This window comes from Aulostomus chinensis, chromosome 15 (assembly GCF_037954235.1).
Source record: "Aulostomus chinensis isolate RoL2024-O1b breed Wild chromosome 15, RoL_Achi_v1.0, whole genome shotgun sequence".
In the NCBI taxonomy this organism is placed as follows: Eukaryota; Metazoa; Chordata; class Actinopteri; order Syngnathiformes; family Aulostomidae; genus Aulostomus; species Aulostomus chinensis.
Window position 1 is genome coordinate 15,209,990 of NC_141334.1, and position 15,370 is coordinate 15,225,359.

Sequence of the window (15,370 nt, forward strand, 5' to 3'; positions counted from 1 at the left end):
AGCCACATGTAAGAGCAGATGTAGACCATTTAAGATATTTGGTTCAATTTATTAATTTGGGATACGTGACCTGCTGTCCTGAGAAGATACATACTTGAAGTTCTAAAGTTCATGTGTATGGACATGCTTTGTAAGCTAATAATTCTGAGGCTTTTCTAACATATCCTGCACGTATCTTAAGATGTCAACCATATCTGGAAATTACATCATGGGTGTTGACAAGTGTCTTCTAAATGTTTACAGCCAAAAAGGAGTGTCGTAGGTTTTGTCAACAATGAAGCTGACAGGATCCATCTCGCTTTTGAAGTGCTAGTTTCTTTAAAAGTATATGTGTCAACAGAGCACAACAAGCATGTGTGCATGAATAGCGCTGTGACTTTAAATAACATCCCCTCAGAATCATTTCAGGTAAAAAAAAAAAAAAAAAAAAAAAAAACACCACTTCTATCACAGCAACAGTTTCTGCATCTGCTACATCAGCAGTATTGTGAGAATATACTGGTCTGATGACGCATGGTGCACTCTCCCAGAGGCAGTTAATGTTCCAAAACTCAATCCACAATGATTCACACACTGAATTGGACCTTAAAATGTGTACAACATGAATATTAAGCCAGTTTATGATTATGATTACAGACATATGTCTTCCATCTTTGATAGATAGATATTTGATAACCAAAAGTTGCAAAACAAACTTGGCAAATGTGGCGATTGACTCTTGTCAAGCAAACACACAATAAAAGCTCAGATCAAAGCCAGAGGTTTGGTTTTATAGGTGATTTAAAGAAGGACGCTGCGCTGACAGGGTGATCTTGTAAGGCAGGTTGGTCTTGAGCTTAGAGTTAGTCAGCCAAAACAGTTTGATCTGCCTTAAGAAGTCAGCGTGCTTTTGGCTCAGATGTGGCCAAGTTATTCAAGAACTGAAGCGATGTTGTAAAGAAATAGAAAAAACAACTGCGGTGAATCGTAGCTCAGATGGGTTGTTCCAGCAATTCACAGTATAGGAACTGGTTAGACATTTTATGTAAACGGGCAGAATCATTGGCCTTTCTTTTGTCAATATTGTAAGGAAACAAAAGGTTTGCAAATCCCTTGCCAATGATATTCTGAGCCACCTCCAAAGAAAACGGAAACATCCCCAAACATGAGACATCATAAAACATCCTTATTTTTCATTTCTGGTTTTTCATGGGGCAGAAAGAGAACATGGTTATTTGGCGGAAGAAATGAATGAATATTAAACAAAGAGGGGATCCAGCATTGATCCCAGGGGGACACCTCAGGACACTTTTCACATTGTCATAGCCAAAGGCTACCAAATGTCACATGACCAACTACACTGTAGTAAATTTTACCCTGCAGAAGATTAATGGAGGAAAAAATTATTTTCCTAGTTTTTTTTTCTAAAAACCTGCCCAAACAGTACTCAACCCATTAAGCAGAAGTCTTGCTCAAAATAGGACATGCATGTGTAGAAAATTAACTTTTTTTATGTATTTTGAAATAATGATTACGTTTTTATTTAAAAGTAGCTATTAATTTGGTGCTTCAAGGTGCAATATTCCTTCAGTTAACAAAAATGAAACATTCCAGCTGCCTTGGTGGATCCTCTATTTTTCTCTACTGATCATTTTACCCTTCCTGTGTTTACTAAAGGTATGTGTCAGCCCTAACGACACCAGCCCGCCTCTCGCCAGTGGATTTCCATTACTCATTGCCCCCGCAGGTGCCTACCTTCCAGATCACCTCCCCTAATGCCAGCCATGCCATGTCCCTCCCTCCTGCTGTCCACAACCCCTACCCTCTGGAAGATGACCAGCCTCTGCTGCGCCGCTACCAAGTGCCCCTACACGATGCCCAGTGCCAGGAGCCCTACCGGCAGCAGCGTCGTACCTATCTCAATGACAGCAGGGGCAGCTTGCCCTCTAGCCCATACCGGCGGGCTGAGGACGAAGACTATGAGACCACCCAGGAGTATCTCTCCTCTCGGGAGCAACCAAAGAGAAGTGGGTCCGGTGGAACTGGTAGCCGGCGCTGGAGGAGATCCAGACTGAATGGCCATGTGGCCCCACGTGGATACGAGGCATCTCGGGACTATGGGTCTCGGAGCTGCCTAACTGATAGTGAGTCAGAAGAGGACGGCGAGAGCACGCCCTTCCTCAGTATGCAGAACATGAATGCCGAGCCCTCCACCATCTACAGGCCGGTGGACAGTCGGACTTCTCACTCATCGGGGCGGCACAGTGGGCATGGGAACATGCAAACAAGACTTACACACTCACGCTCCAAACCGGACAATACACCCCATTAAAGAGTGAAAATGAACCAACAAAAATCAATATAGTATAGACCTGCATCTATAAGAAATATTTTTATTTTATATAACTGACAGATATTCTAAACAAATGAAATATTTATTTTCATTTTAGCAAAAGTTGTCTACTAGTTAACAGCAAAGACTTTTTTATAGGGAAAACTCTATTTATATGTACATTTTGATTTACAGCATAAAAAGATGTGCCAGTTTTTTCACAACGTAAAAAATAGAGTAATATTGTGGTGCCTTTTGCTGTATGCCGATGCCAGAGGGCCAGTGGAGGTTTTTGTAGCCTTTCTTATATGGACGCCTCATTTTTTTATACACATTTATGTTTTTGGTTTCCTGTTTTACTTTCTTTACAAGTTGCATTCTTTGAGGAGTCAAGCCCCACTGGAACATAACCCCTTCCATACCACGCAATATAAACCACTTCAACATAAAGTGTATGTTTACATTCATGTACTTCGCCTGTAGGGTTTATCATTTGGGATCTAATAGAACGCCTGATAAATACAGCGTAGATCCTTTTTACCCTCTTGACTAGTGTCTACCGAAAGAGAGAGAGCGTGTGTGTGTGTGGTTAGTGTGAGTGCAGATGAGTGTGTGTGTGCGCATGTTGCTTGCATGTCTTTTGGATTGTTAAATGAATTTCATTGTTTGTTGTGGTAACATCAAACGTGTGGGTCTCCCAGTGTCTCAGCAGAGCTGACAGAGGCGGAGTTCACAGAACAGTCCCCCCCCCGCCCCGGTGTAGACGCACAGGTGAAGCTGCTGTAGGTTTTGTATGTTATGCAGGTCATTGCTTGATGTGTTTACAGCTATTCGGCCCCAGGTAGGTCCCTTTTCTTTCTCAGCAGGCCTCCCTCCTAGTTAGTCTTTTTACGAGGCCAACAAACGCTGAGCCGCTTGGCACAGGGTGACCCCTGCCATCGAGGGTGGTGGCAAAACAAAACGACTGCATCTGTTTTCACTCAACCCCCCCCCCCCCAACCCCCCCACCCCCCAACCACCCCCCCCCCCCCACCCCCAATCTCCCCATGCCTCATCATCCTTCTGTGTCCATTCTGTTTTTGTGGCTGGCGGTAAAAGCCACACAGTGTCTCAGGATTTCCACATGCCCCCTTCACCTTAACCCCTCTTCCTCAACTTAAGGTCTACCTAAGACTAAGGTTCTCAGATGTTGAGGACCTTGACGTTAACATACAGTCTACCAGTTCCCTGAACACCCCCATACAGACAGAAGGAAAGCCAAGTGGAGACATACTAGTACAGAACATACTAGAGTATATCAATGAAATAGCTGTGAAACTTCGGAGGATCATACAATGCAAAAATATGCAAACTTTCTATTTTGCTGTTTGATTACATCATTTTCTAAGAGGTAGTGTGTTGTGTGTGTGAAAAAAAAACAACTATGTGATGCCTAATAGTGTAGAATGAAATAACATGATATAAATGCATATTTACACGAGTTATTTTTTAAGCCATTATGCAGCCACTTATCAAGTCTTTCTTGTTCACGTGTCCATCGAGTGACTGTGTCCACCAGTTATTTTATTAGAGCGCTCCACTTTACGTGCACACTTCCAGTAAACGTCAAATAGCATCCCAATAGTGTCTCCTCCTCCAGATAGTACTGTGTACTGCTTTGTCTTGTAGACAGATTTAGTCATTTCAAATTTAGATCAACCAAACAATTCAAGCCCTCTGTCCTCCACTGAAGGAAAAATTAAAAAAAAAAAAAGATAATTGACAGGAAATCCATTTAAAGTGACTCAGTGAGGAGAGTTGATGATCACTGTTGGTAGGTTTTCCTCTCATTTAAAAAAACAAAATAGACATATATATAGATATAGATATATATCTATATATATGAATGCTGAACTATCAGATGATTATTGGTTTAAAAAAAAAGATTGATCTGCAATTCTAACTGCTAAAGGGTAAATGCACGGCGGTGTTTGTTCTCGGGAACGGTCTTTGGTCACACCTCACTTGCAGATATTCCATTGAGTTTCTCATCTCTGGGTCTAATTTTGTATGTCTGAAAAATGCAAAAGAAGACAGTGCTCCTCTAGTTTAAATGTGATGCACCCCCCCCCCCCCCTCCCCAACCCAACCAACCCCACCTACCCCCTCCCCTCACGTTGCCAGTCCTCTCACCCCGTCGAGATACTACCAGGCACGTCCTGCCGGTCTCTTCTATTTATTTTTATGATCCCTCCACCTGACCCCACCCTCGCTTGAAATGTTTGAACACCTCTCCTCTGCATGTCCTTGTGGTCAAGGTTAGATGGGTGCATGGTAAAAAAAAAAAAAAAAAAAAGCAGCAGACAATTCTTTTTTTTTTTCGGTCAGTGAAAGTGTATTTCATTTAACATTCAGCAATAAAAAAGAACCTTTCCCCCATGTCATTCCTGAAATATGCTAGAAAAAAAAGAAGAAAAAAAATGCGAGATTGTCATAGATTGTAAAATAAAATGAAAAATGAATCCACCTGTTCATATGAGAAAATAAATCTTTATTCATATCACTTTATGATGTAGTTATTTCTGTAGAAAAGCTTTGCTCTGTATTTGAATTCAGGTCTTATCTGGAATCCAGGTTTGACTCATCTGGAAAATGCACACGATACATGGCGTATCTCATGAGTGCTCACAAATCGAATTATAGAAGAGATATTTTAATGTGATTGGCAGCTTGTACATGCATTTGTGAGCGGAGGCAGCACACAAGAATATGTAACCTCACATAGGTACATAGATACAGCCATAAATGACGCTTCCTTCATGTACACTCGTGGCAGGATTCCTTTCCTGTAATTATCAATTAGCTGATTAGTTTCTTCGTGTCCCTGTAGAAGAAGAGTGATTCAGAGAGTCCGCTTCCATCCACTCAGGCGTCAGCGTCTGGTCGGTGCAGATTCCCCTCTTAACCCTAAAAACCAGAAGTTCAAACTGTTTCGTTTTGTTTTTTTCCCCAACAAATTAAAGAAGGCTTAACTTTATCGCGTCTGAAATGCGCTCTTAAATATTTTATTTAAGAGAGACGAGGAATAGAATCGAAAGACGTATGTACATACACAATACACATGCAGTATTTTCCTCTGATCATGTTCAGTTTAGCATTAGCGTGGCCACACCACTAGATGGTGGCACAACAGCAGTATTCCACAGAGCAGGTCTCCTCCTGCAGAGGGGCGTTACTCCCTAAGTGAGGTTTTCTATTCTTCTTCTATAGAGAAATATCAGAATAGCTGTGTTTGATGTTCACCTCATCAATTTGAACACTTGATACTGCGGTACAATGGCAACTCTTCTTGCGTGTATCTATTATTTCACAATCTTTCAGCTCAATCTGCTCACCAACAGCAATTAACGGTATAATCGAGCAGAAATGTAGGAAAATACCATTTTAGCCTGAACTGGCGAGTCAAAAATGATGCCTGACGCTCAGGGCACCGAATAGAAACGCGAGGTTAAAAAAACATAACTAAACAGCAGGATCTGACACAGAAAAGCCGCTTAATTCACCCTTTGCTCACTTATTTTCTCTGTTCAGAGTCCAGCAGACATTAGCCAGAAACTCATAGACACAGAAGTTTAATATTTGAAGGAGTGCCGTGTTGAACCTTTCCATGGACCAAGTCTTCTGAACATGAAGTTAAAAATGAAGTTAATTAATTACCAGGTTTGTTGGGTAAAAAATGATATTTCATCAAGAAAGTTAACTGTGTATTTGTACTCAAAACAAGAGAACTCAGGCGCAGGCCAGTTTCCCTCACGGTTGACTTTGTTGTTATATTTCTGTTAACCATAGGTTGGTGCTGTTGTTTTTACTAAAAATTAAAGCCCTTATTTTTTTTGTCCTGTTAAAGCAGGTTAATTGTCTGAGTTGAGAAAAAATAAATATCGCCTTAAAAACAAAAAAGGCATCTTAAAACGATAAGAAAATAAAAATAAAGATGCAACACAAATCAAATAAATGATGAAGTGAATTTGATGAAAATACAAAAAAATACAAGGTTTGTATACAAAGTAATAAGAAGTGTCAAAAATACACATGAAGTCACAGTAAAGTCTTAATGCGTACAGAAATTCATTTTTTAACAGATATTTTATATACAAAACATAATTGGTCAACAGGTGTGACTGAAGTCTTCTACAAAGTTGTGTGCAGCTTTTTATTATAGACTAAAACTAACTATCGTGACTAGTCCAGCAGTCATCCAGGAGGACAGTAAGCTCTTTATGAAAATCAAACAAACAGACGGACGGGAGAATAAGTCACACGTGCTCCAGTTCCAGTGACACTTCAGCAGAAACATCAGGAGGACGATTTTGATGCCTTCAGGCTGCCAGCTTCAGGAGGTTGGCCTGGGTGTCTTGCAGAGTTATTCCTTCCTTTGGCGGCATTTTAGAGCCTCTGCCAGATCCCCTGAGGTGAAAATAGAAAATGCAAATATGGATGTCTCTCTCTCTCTCTCTCTCTCTCTCTCTCTCTCTCTCTCTCTGTCTCTGTAATACCTGTCCTCCACATCTTGTATGGTGTCAGGAAGAGGTGAGCCCAGTGTTTCTGGGAGGAATATTGCAGCCACGCCGCTAATGATGGGCGCTCCTCCGTAGATTAAACCAGGTAACCAAGGTGTGTAATCTCCACTGAGGAGCACCATGGGGGCCACCATCGCTCCGACACGAGCCGTCATGGACGCCCAGCCCATTCCATTCTGACTGAAAGACACAAAGATTTAAACACCACAAACAAAATAATTTAAATTTTGGAGGGGTGTTAACTGAACATCGCAAATTCACCAGCTGCAGTTGAGTTATTTCAAGCTCACGGTGGCATTCAGAGTGTTTCTGATTTAGATCAACGAAACATTCAAATGACACAGATGCTTCGAGGGCTTTGTTTGTTAGTGTGACATTTGCAAAAGCTGGTTTCATGGGATCTTTTTGGAGCAGTGTCAGTCCTGAGTTTCCTGGTGTGCTGAACTTCCTGACCAAGCCAGTCAGCAGCACTTCATTTAAGGCCTGACCGGATCAGCATCAAGACCGCAGGCGTTCACTAAAAGGATGAACCAATGAACGCAGATGTCTGCATGTTTTGATGCCATTTATATGATAAAGCTCTCGTATCATCTGGGCCACATGGACACTGTGACACAGTCAATACTGCATAAATTTGACCTCTGACCTTCCATTTACCACCTGCTGCTGAGTGTGATCACCCGTTAAGCTGCAGACAGAGCATAACCATACCACGCAGTCCGTCTTTCAGGGGCGGAGCTAGAGTGTGGGTGGCTAAGTCTACATCGGGGGTGGGGGGGGGGGGGGGTCCTGTGGCTAGACTGGGGTACATCTTTAAAATAAAATCCTCTCAATATTCTCCTGACTCCTGATCAATGACATTTTTTTAAAAAGTCTTACCGGATAATAGTTGGGAAGAGTTCTCCAGAGTAAAGGTAACAGCAGTTGAAGGAGGCCGCTAGACAACCTTTACCCACCACAGCCAGACAGGTTCGCGTCATCTGATGATCTGCATAGGCGCGGAACATCCATCAGATCACACTCTCTCTCCTGTTCCTAGGCAACACCACATGTCTTGTAACATACCGTTGGGAACCAGCAGGTTGATTAATATGGTGACTCCCGCGAGGACAAGAGCGCCGGACTGCGATGGACGTCGTCCGATAAAGCTCATGGTTACGGTTATGACGACTTTAGCGGGGATGTCCACAGCACCGAATATCACTTGGATTAAATAGATGTCGACGCCAAACTTCTGGAGATCCATCGCCAGACCATAGTAGGCAAAACTTGTTGATAACCTGAATGAGTAATAAAAAATATGGCGTCCAGCGCAGGAAGAACGTGCCTCAAAGGTTATTGAGAGAGTGAGACGTACCACACAGCACTGACGCAGATGGTCATCATCCTCATGGTGGGCGTACGGAACAGATCCAGGATGGTGTAGGAGCCTTTAGAACAAGACAACTCCTTCTTCATGCATTCCTGCAGCATCTGCACGCAGAGACACAATCGTCCTACCCACATTCACTTGAAACACAGGAAGATGATGTCATTGATAACTCACTTTAATGTCAATCTTGTCTCCTTCTTCACGGCGTCCGTTAAATCTCGCCACACTTTTAAGGTTCTTGATGGCTTGGTCTGATTTATTACTCAGGACTAACCATCGTGAAGATTCATGAAACCACCTGTTCATAGATCCAATTATGAGATTTGGTTTCTTTTAATGTAATATATATATATATATACATATAGTATATGTTGTATATGTGTATATATATTTAATCAACAATTTTCTTTAAACTTACCATGCGTAGAGGAAGAAGAAATAGAATGGTAGAGACACGGTCAAGGTCAACCACCTCCAGTCCCTGATGAAGTAAGCGATAACCGCCAGGATCAACTGTCCCACGGTGTAACAGTAGCCTGTCAGGGTCCCCACGCCGGTGCGCACACGAGTCGGGATCCATTCCACAACTACAACAAAACAAATCGCACAACAACAAGATATAAGGGTGTTTCATTCTGGTTATCTACTTCTATCTATCAGGCTGATTCACTGACTGAGAGAGAAGGTGTTGAGGCCCAGGCCAGACAGAGCCATGCCGCAACCGAACCGGAACAGGCAGAAGAGGGGGAAGGAGGTTGAGAAGGCAGCACATGTTCCAGACACGGCCATCAGCAGGTTCGAGATGAGCAGGAGGATGCGTCGGCCATATCTAGAAGCCAGAGGGTCACATGATATCGCATGACTCGAACGAGACACTGCAATAAGATGAAGGTTAATCTGCAAAAAAGTTTTGTCTTTGAAAAACTGTCAAAGATGAGAAAGTTCCTTATTACTTGTCTGAAAGGCTGCCAAAGACAATAGCACCCAGGAGCACACCTCCCATGTAGATGGTTTGTCCCATTTGCTTCCAAGAGCGCTGGTCACAAACCAAATTCCACTGAAAACACACACAAGACAACTTTAACCTTGAGTGAAAGAGCTATAATACACACACTAATCAGAGCCGTACGTCAGATATGATAGTGGAGGTCATCTCTGTCATGTTGTAGGTCCACCCATCGGCGCATCCCTGCAGCTCCAGGGTGGTGTATCCCTGCTCTCCTGAGCTGGAGCTCCCATTTTTATCCAGAAGATGCCACTGTGGAGCAGTGTACCGCTGGCACCTCTGAGGATTCCCCGAGTGGTCCAGGGGCACGGTGATCATCATCATTTCCTCGGGGCTCAGTCGAGACTGAGACAGGTTTACGTGCGCACTGCAGTAGTGAGGAGGAACTGATGCCACGAAGTTCTGCAGCAGGTTGTGACTGGCCATCAGAAGAACAGGTATAGAGAGGAGGGTCACATGCAGGATCTGAAAGCGTCCCGTGCTGCCCACCTGCTCTAGAAGGTCCCCAAAAGCCATTTTTATTTACAGCCAGAAAAATTCCACGAGTTGATTTGACGTAAATGGCTCTAAATCTTCTCACAGTAATGTTCCCTTAAAAGTTTTTTGCAGCTGGAGATTCCATAAGCGCCTGTGGAAAAGTGAAGAAAACATCATACGTGGTCTCTGCATTGCACCTACACGTTGTAGTGTAAAAGTCAACGGACTTACCTGCTGAATTAGACAAACACTGGCTCTCGAGCTGAAGCACCTTCATTCAAACATTTAACGCATGATAGTTCAAATCAAATCCAGAGCACTGCAGTAAGTGCCCTTTTAAAAAGGCCAAAAAATCAGAGAGAAGTAAACGTCTGCTCTTTGCTGCAGCATGTTAAAGTGGCTAATCTGCTCCCAAATTCCTACGGCTTTTCTGAACTTTGGATTATTGGAAGTGCAATGCAACCTCTTGAGGTATTAGCAGGTCGGTGGCTGAACTACTGAGGTAGAATACTGAATCGTTGCTGGGCAGGAGCAAAGTCTGGCTCAAGTGTTTTTGCTGCAAGTGAGCTCCAGCATCAAGAGGGGGCATTTAACTCTGCTCAGCCCATTCCTCCCTTTACACTGAGACAAACTCCCTGCCCTTTAATGGTTACCCACTGTGTGTGCGTGTGTGTGTGTGTGTGCGTGTGTGTGTGTGTGTGTGTGTGTGTGTGTGATGATGATGATGATGATGATTTTAGGTCTCCTTAATGTAAATCATTACATGTCAGGTTAAAGTTTTTGTTTGGGTTAAGATAACACTGACGGATCAGAGTTGAGTTAATCTCCTCCAAAGGACAGAGGTAAAGCAAGTAATCAAAATTTAGTAGTAAAAGTAATTACTTTAGTCAACTGATTCATTTGGCACAAAACTTTTGCATTTATTTTGATTTAATTTTTTTAGCGAGAACAATTTTTTTTTTGATAATAGCCTTGATTGCGTTGCTCTAACGAGCGCCATTCTATTTGCATGCATAATAGAGCAGGCGAAAGGTGGAACAAGTAAACAGGCATTTTGCCATTTAGACAAGCAAAGTGTTGCAAAAGATGCTGATAAATATTCAACCGTTCACTTCGGCTACCCGACCTTTTCACATCCTCTATCACCTTCTGTTATAAACCCCGAGTTTTCTGTCAATAAGTGACCGTGTGATGACTTTTTCGAGCAGCAATCAGGTGCGCTGCGAGTGCGCTGACGGTCACGTTTCGCCGGCTGAGATATATGAGACAGGGAAACAAGAATAAAAAGATTCTCATGGCAAAAGCGTGTGTGTGTTTCTGAGACTAAAGTCTGAGACATTTTTTCCTGGTTTGTGTCCTGATGATTGGTCTGCAGGAATGTGCACGCTTGTGTAATAACAGCATGAGATGTCAAGCCGAATGAAGCCGCAGGTGCAACAAAGCAAAACAATCAACTCCGCAGTTTTTTCAGCTGTGCGACTTCAGACCAGGCAACGTTTGTTAATTCTTCTACGCGAGTGTCGCGTCGCTTTAGAGCCATGAAAAAAAAATTACTTCAGAAACATTTTTAAAAAACACTTGAAGAGAAATTGATGACATTTTGCGATGGGGGGGGGTTGAAACAATCACAATGAAATCAGCCAGTTAGTGCTGCAGAGAGGGAAAGCAGATAACCTTTGACCTTGATGATTCAGATAGAAGGAGGCATATTACATGACAGCGCAGTGCTCTTAAATTGAATGACTCCTCAGATATAGGAGAACGTGGTGTAAGGGGACCTTAGGGGGAACCAGAACTTCATCAGTCAGGGTTGAGAAATCTGCTCCGGCGTGTGCAGGCAGCTACAACTCAGCTTTGATGTGACCTGATTCCCTTTGGTGACTTGGAATGTGCCATTCAGTTCTGAGCTTATGTCAATGAAATGTGGCCCTCTGCAGTCCTGCAGTTCTCCGGCGTTACTCAGTGGAGGGAGCTGGATGGTTAGGTGTGTTAGTTGTACTTGTGTGTGTGTGTGTGTGTGTGTGTGTGTGTGTCAGTCTAGCGTAAATGAACTCAACTCCCCGGTGAGATAAATAAGGAATTAAAAGTTAGATGATTTATTACAAGTCAAAATTCTTGTCTAAACCACAGGAAGACAAAATTTTAATTAAAGAAATGTGCGTGCCTGTCACAGTGACCTCTGACCTTCGACCACCAATTTTGATTTTGTTTGCTGAGCTATAATACCTTCATATCACATGACAGTGACCTTTGACCTTTATCATAATTTTTTTTTTTTTACCTCACCCTTGACTCCGAAAGGACAGCTGTAAATTCAATTTGTGGCAAATTGATCACAAATGAAGAAATACCTCAAGGTACTCCAGCGATTTTGTTTTTATGATATTCGGCCTCTGTTTTCCAATCTGATGCTTCAAAATGCGTGTCGAAATAAGGCGATGGAAACCCAGTCAGTGGTGTGGAGGCTTAACAAGTCTGCTCATTGGTCGTCCTCATCACGTTCATGTAAGGTTCAGAGAGCAAATCCAATAACATGGCATTCATATGTTCGAGTGGCAATCAGACAACACTGGAACAAACATGGCTGTCAGAAAAGAGGGCAGCTGGAGGATCCAACCGGTCTTAACAGTAACATCTGTAACTTCTGTCAGCAGCGGCGACCCTTGCTGCTACAGGATGCAGTAACAAGACGCTGGTGCATAATATTGTGTTGATATGGGAGCACGGCGTTAACACAGCGCAGGTAAGATTCGCGCGTAAAGTTGCGTTTTGTTTCATGGTTTTTTTTAGGAGGTTGCCGTTTATTCCCCCTAGAATACATCAATGCACCCGGATGATGAGGTACATTGTTCTCCTGATGCGATTCAAGCAATTAAAGGGTCGTTTTTCCGTCAGCGGTTATCTACAGCTGTTGCACGTTTGATTTGAGTGTGGACTTTCAACTTTTCAACACACTGAAGAAAAAGACGTTATCTTTACCATTCATTACACCAGTCAACCTTCAGTTTAAATACTGCAATAACACTGACAACAGTGACACATTACTTATGTGCTCTCGTTCTGTTAATAGTTAGAAATGAACACTAGAGAACACCTAACACTTTGACCTTCCATGTTTGTGCAGAGCCAAGAAAAAGTCTGAAAAGTCAGAATTGCAAAACCTCAAATCCTTGTGTCAGAGATTCCAGACTGGTTTGAAGAGCAGTGACGAGGATTCTGGTAATCCATGATAAAACTTTAATTTCATTTAGTGCTGTCGAGTAATCACAAGACTGGGCAGGTTATATCAGATATATATTTGCTTTTATTGTGGAGGATTAAGCTCTTGAGCTGTTTCTTGGGGGGGGGTTATAGGCAAGGCAAGGCAAGGCAATTTTATTTGTAGAGCCCGTTTTCACAAACAGTTTGTCTCAAAGGGCTTCACATGGCATCATAGCAACATCCTCTGCCCTTAGACCCTCACATCGACTGAGGAAAAACTCCATAGAAAACCCTTTTAACAGGGAAAAATCAGAGAAACCTCTGGGTGAGCAACAGAGGAGGATCCCTCACCCAGGACGGACAGACGTTTACAATAAAAAATGTGGGAAACATGGAAATGTTAACAGTTGATGAGGGAAGCTTCTGGAAGGGGAGGCAGGGAGAGCAAGCCAGCTTGATGGGGGACTGGTTGGCAGACTGGTTCATGGAAGGGGAGCGTGGTGTAATAGTGGGGGATAAAAGGGGGGGGGGGGGGACGATGCAGGCGGCGGTTGGAGCTCTGGTGGATCTGTGGAAACACAGAGAGACTGCGAGACTCCAAGGCCAAACTACAAAGTGCAACAAGTAATGGTAATGACAGTTCCAAAAATGTGCGGGGAGGAGAGGAGAGGAGGGGAGAGGAGAGGAGAGGAGGGGAGGGCTCCATGTAACCTGATGTGTCCCCCAGCAGTCTAAGCCTATAGCAGCATAGCTATCAATGGTTCAGAGCTACCTGAACCAGTCTTAACTGAAGGCTCTGTCATAGAGAAAGGTCTTAAGCCTGGACTTAAAGGTAGTCAGAGTGTCTGCCTCTCTGACCCATGGAGAGAGCTGGTTCCACAGTAGAGGAGCCCGGTAACTGAAGGCTCTACCTCCCAGTCTGTTTTTAGAGATACTGGAAGTCACTAACAGACCTGCATTCTGGGAGCGGAGTGCTCTGGTGGGACAGTAGGGACTAATGAGCTCTTTCAAATAGGATGGAGCTTCATCATTGAGAGCCTTATAAGTCAGCAGAAGGACTTTGAAGTCGATTCTCGATCCTACAGGAAGCCAGTGGAGAGAAGCTAAAGTGGGAGAGATGTGTTCTCTCTTCAGATGGATACTTTAGTTTGGTGTCTTGTAGATCTCGTGTGGGGTGTGAGCAGTGGTGATGGTCAACCACAGCAGCACTACACGCAACTGACGTTGTGGATGATAAGCTCGCCAAAACTATAAGTCCTCTATTTATATATTGAGAAAGCTTTTTGATATCTGTTGTCCTGTTAGTCTGCAAAATGCTCTAAAACAGCTGTGATGCGGTTTCCCTGAAGCTTCTGGACGCCGATGCGTGTTTTGTGACACATTTAAACCTCCTTGATAAAGGAGATGCAAAAACGTCACTGCAGGCTGTAACTGAGAGTTGCACAACAAGCACAGAGAAAAAGTTCAAGAAAGATCCTTTGACAATCTTAGCCAGGATGTAAAACCCAGTCTGAGGAGGCGGTCTGCTCAGAATCTTAATAGGAGCCTCCCTCACTACTTGTTGGTTGAATGGTTCATTAAGTCAGTTCAAGTGATGAGAGGACCAACACAAACTTGGGAGGGGCAGGGAAGATCCCAGCCTGTCCCTGGATCTTGGAACGCTGAGCTCAGCACCAGCTCCTTCCACCTGCTCCTGCAGATCTGGAACTTCACCTCCGCATGATCTTTGATGCACCAGAGTAGTCCTGTTGTACCTGGTAGAAGTGAAAGCAAGAGTAGTCGTGTCCAGGTCAAAGGTCGCCCAGAGAAGGCAGGTATCCACGCCCAGCATCTCTGCTGTTGCTAACCTTGCGGCGGCTTTTTACCTGCCACACCTGCTCTGTCAGCTGTTTTTTTCTGAGGAGTTGTCAGATATTTGAAGCAGGATCGTCAGAGTTTTTCATGTCAGTAATGGCAGACACTAAAAGAAGACCCCCTGAATGTTACGCTGCTCCCTTGCTGTGCCTTTGATGCAATGAGGTTCATTACCTTCATCATGCTAGCTTTGCACGCAGTCAGTGTGGCTCCTGTGGTTTGATGACGCATGCCTCAGTCGATTCTAATAAATCATGCTAGCCACGTTACTAGCCATGTTGGCTAGCCAAGTTGCAAGCCATATTGCTTTCCGTATTGCTGGTCATGTTGCTAGCTATGTTGCAATCCATATTAATAGCCATGTTACTTTCTATATCAATAGCCATGTTGCTCACCATTTTGCTAGACATGTTCATGTATTTGGACATTTATGGCAAATTCCCTCTAGACTTTCCAGAGACATCAGGTTTACTTGAGGTAAGAGCGACCATTAACCACAAAAATCTTGTCAGTTCATCCCTGAGTGCCACTGGACGTTTGTTGTAAATTTGGAGAAAATCCTTGCGGAGGTCCCTGAATAATAGTAATAA

The 15,370-nt window shown here is 43.4% G+C and overlaps 2 protein-coding genes across 7 annotated transcripts in view; one reads left to right on the forward strand and one right to left on the reverse strand.

Annotated features, from left to right (window-relative positions):
• The window catches only part of nrg2a (neuregulin 2a), a 78,157-nt gene extending 73,157 nt beyond the window's left edge, over positions 1 to 5,000 (forward strand). For 3 of the 6 annotated variants that reach the window (XM_086225636.1, XM_086225637.1, XM_086225635.1), the window contains one exon: positions 1,657 to 4,998. In XM_086225636.1, the coding sequence (XP_086081762.1) occupies positions 1,657 to 2,311 (655 nt within the window). In that variant the 3' untranslated portion in view covers positions 2,312 to 4,998. Of the gene's footprint in view, positions 1 to 1,656 lie in introns of all 6 variants that reach the window. The other 3 variants (XM_086225632.1, XM_086225634.1, XM_086225633.1) reach the window with 2 other exon arrangements.
• A 469-nt stretch (positions 5,001 to 5,469) lies between these two features.
• On the reverse strand, positions 5,470 to 10,273 carry slc22a6l (solute carrier family 22 member 6, like). The gene is made up of 11 exons (XM_086226169.1): positions 9,957 to 10,273; positions 9,372 to 9,876; positions 9,196 to 9,299; positions 8,917 to 9,071; positions 8,661 to 8,829; positions 8,417 to 8,540; positions 8,228 to 8,343; positions 7,936 to 8,150; positions 7,750 to 7,858; positions 6,847 to 7,050; positions 5,470 to 6,757 (listed from the first exon to the last, which is right to left on the reverse strand). The coding sequence occupies exons 2-11, from the start codon at positions 9,762 to 9,764 to the stop codon at positions 6,670 to 6,672; spliced, it is 1,677 nt and encodes a 558-aa protein (XP_086082295.1). The 5' UTR covers positions 9,765 to 9,876; positions 9,957 to 10,273; the 3' UTR covers positions 5,470 to 6,669.
• Between the last annotated feature and the right edge of the window lie 5,097 nt (positions 10,274 to 15,370).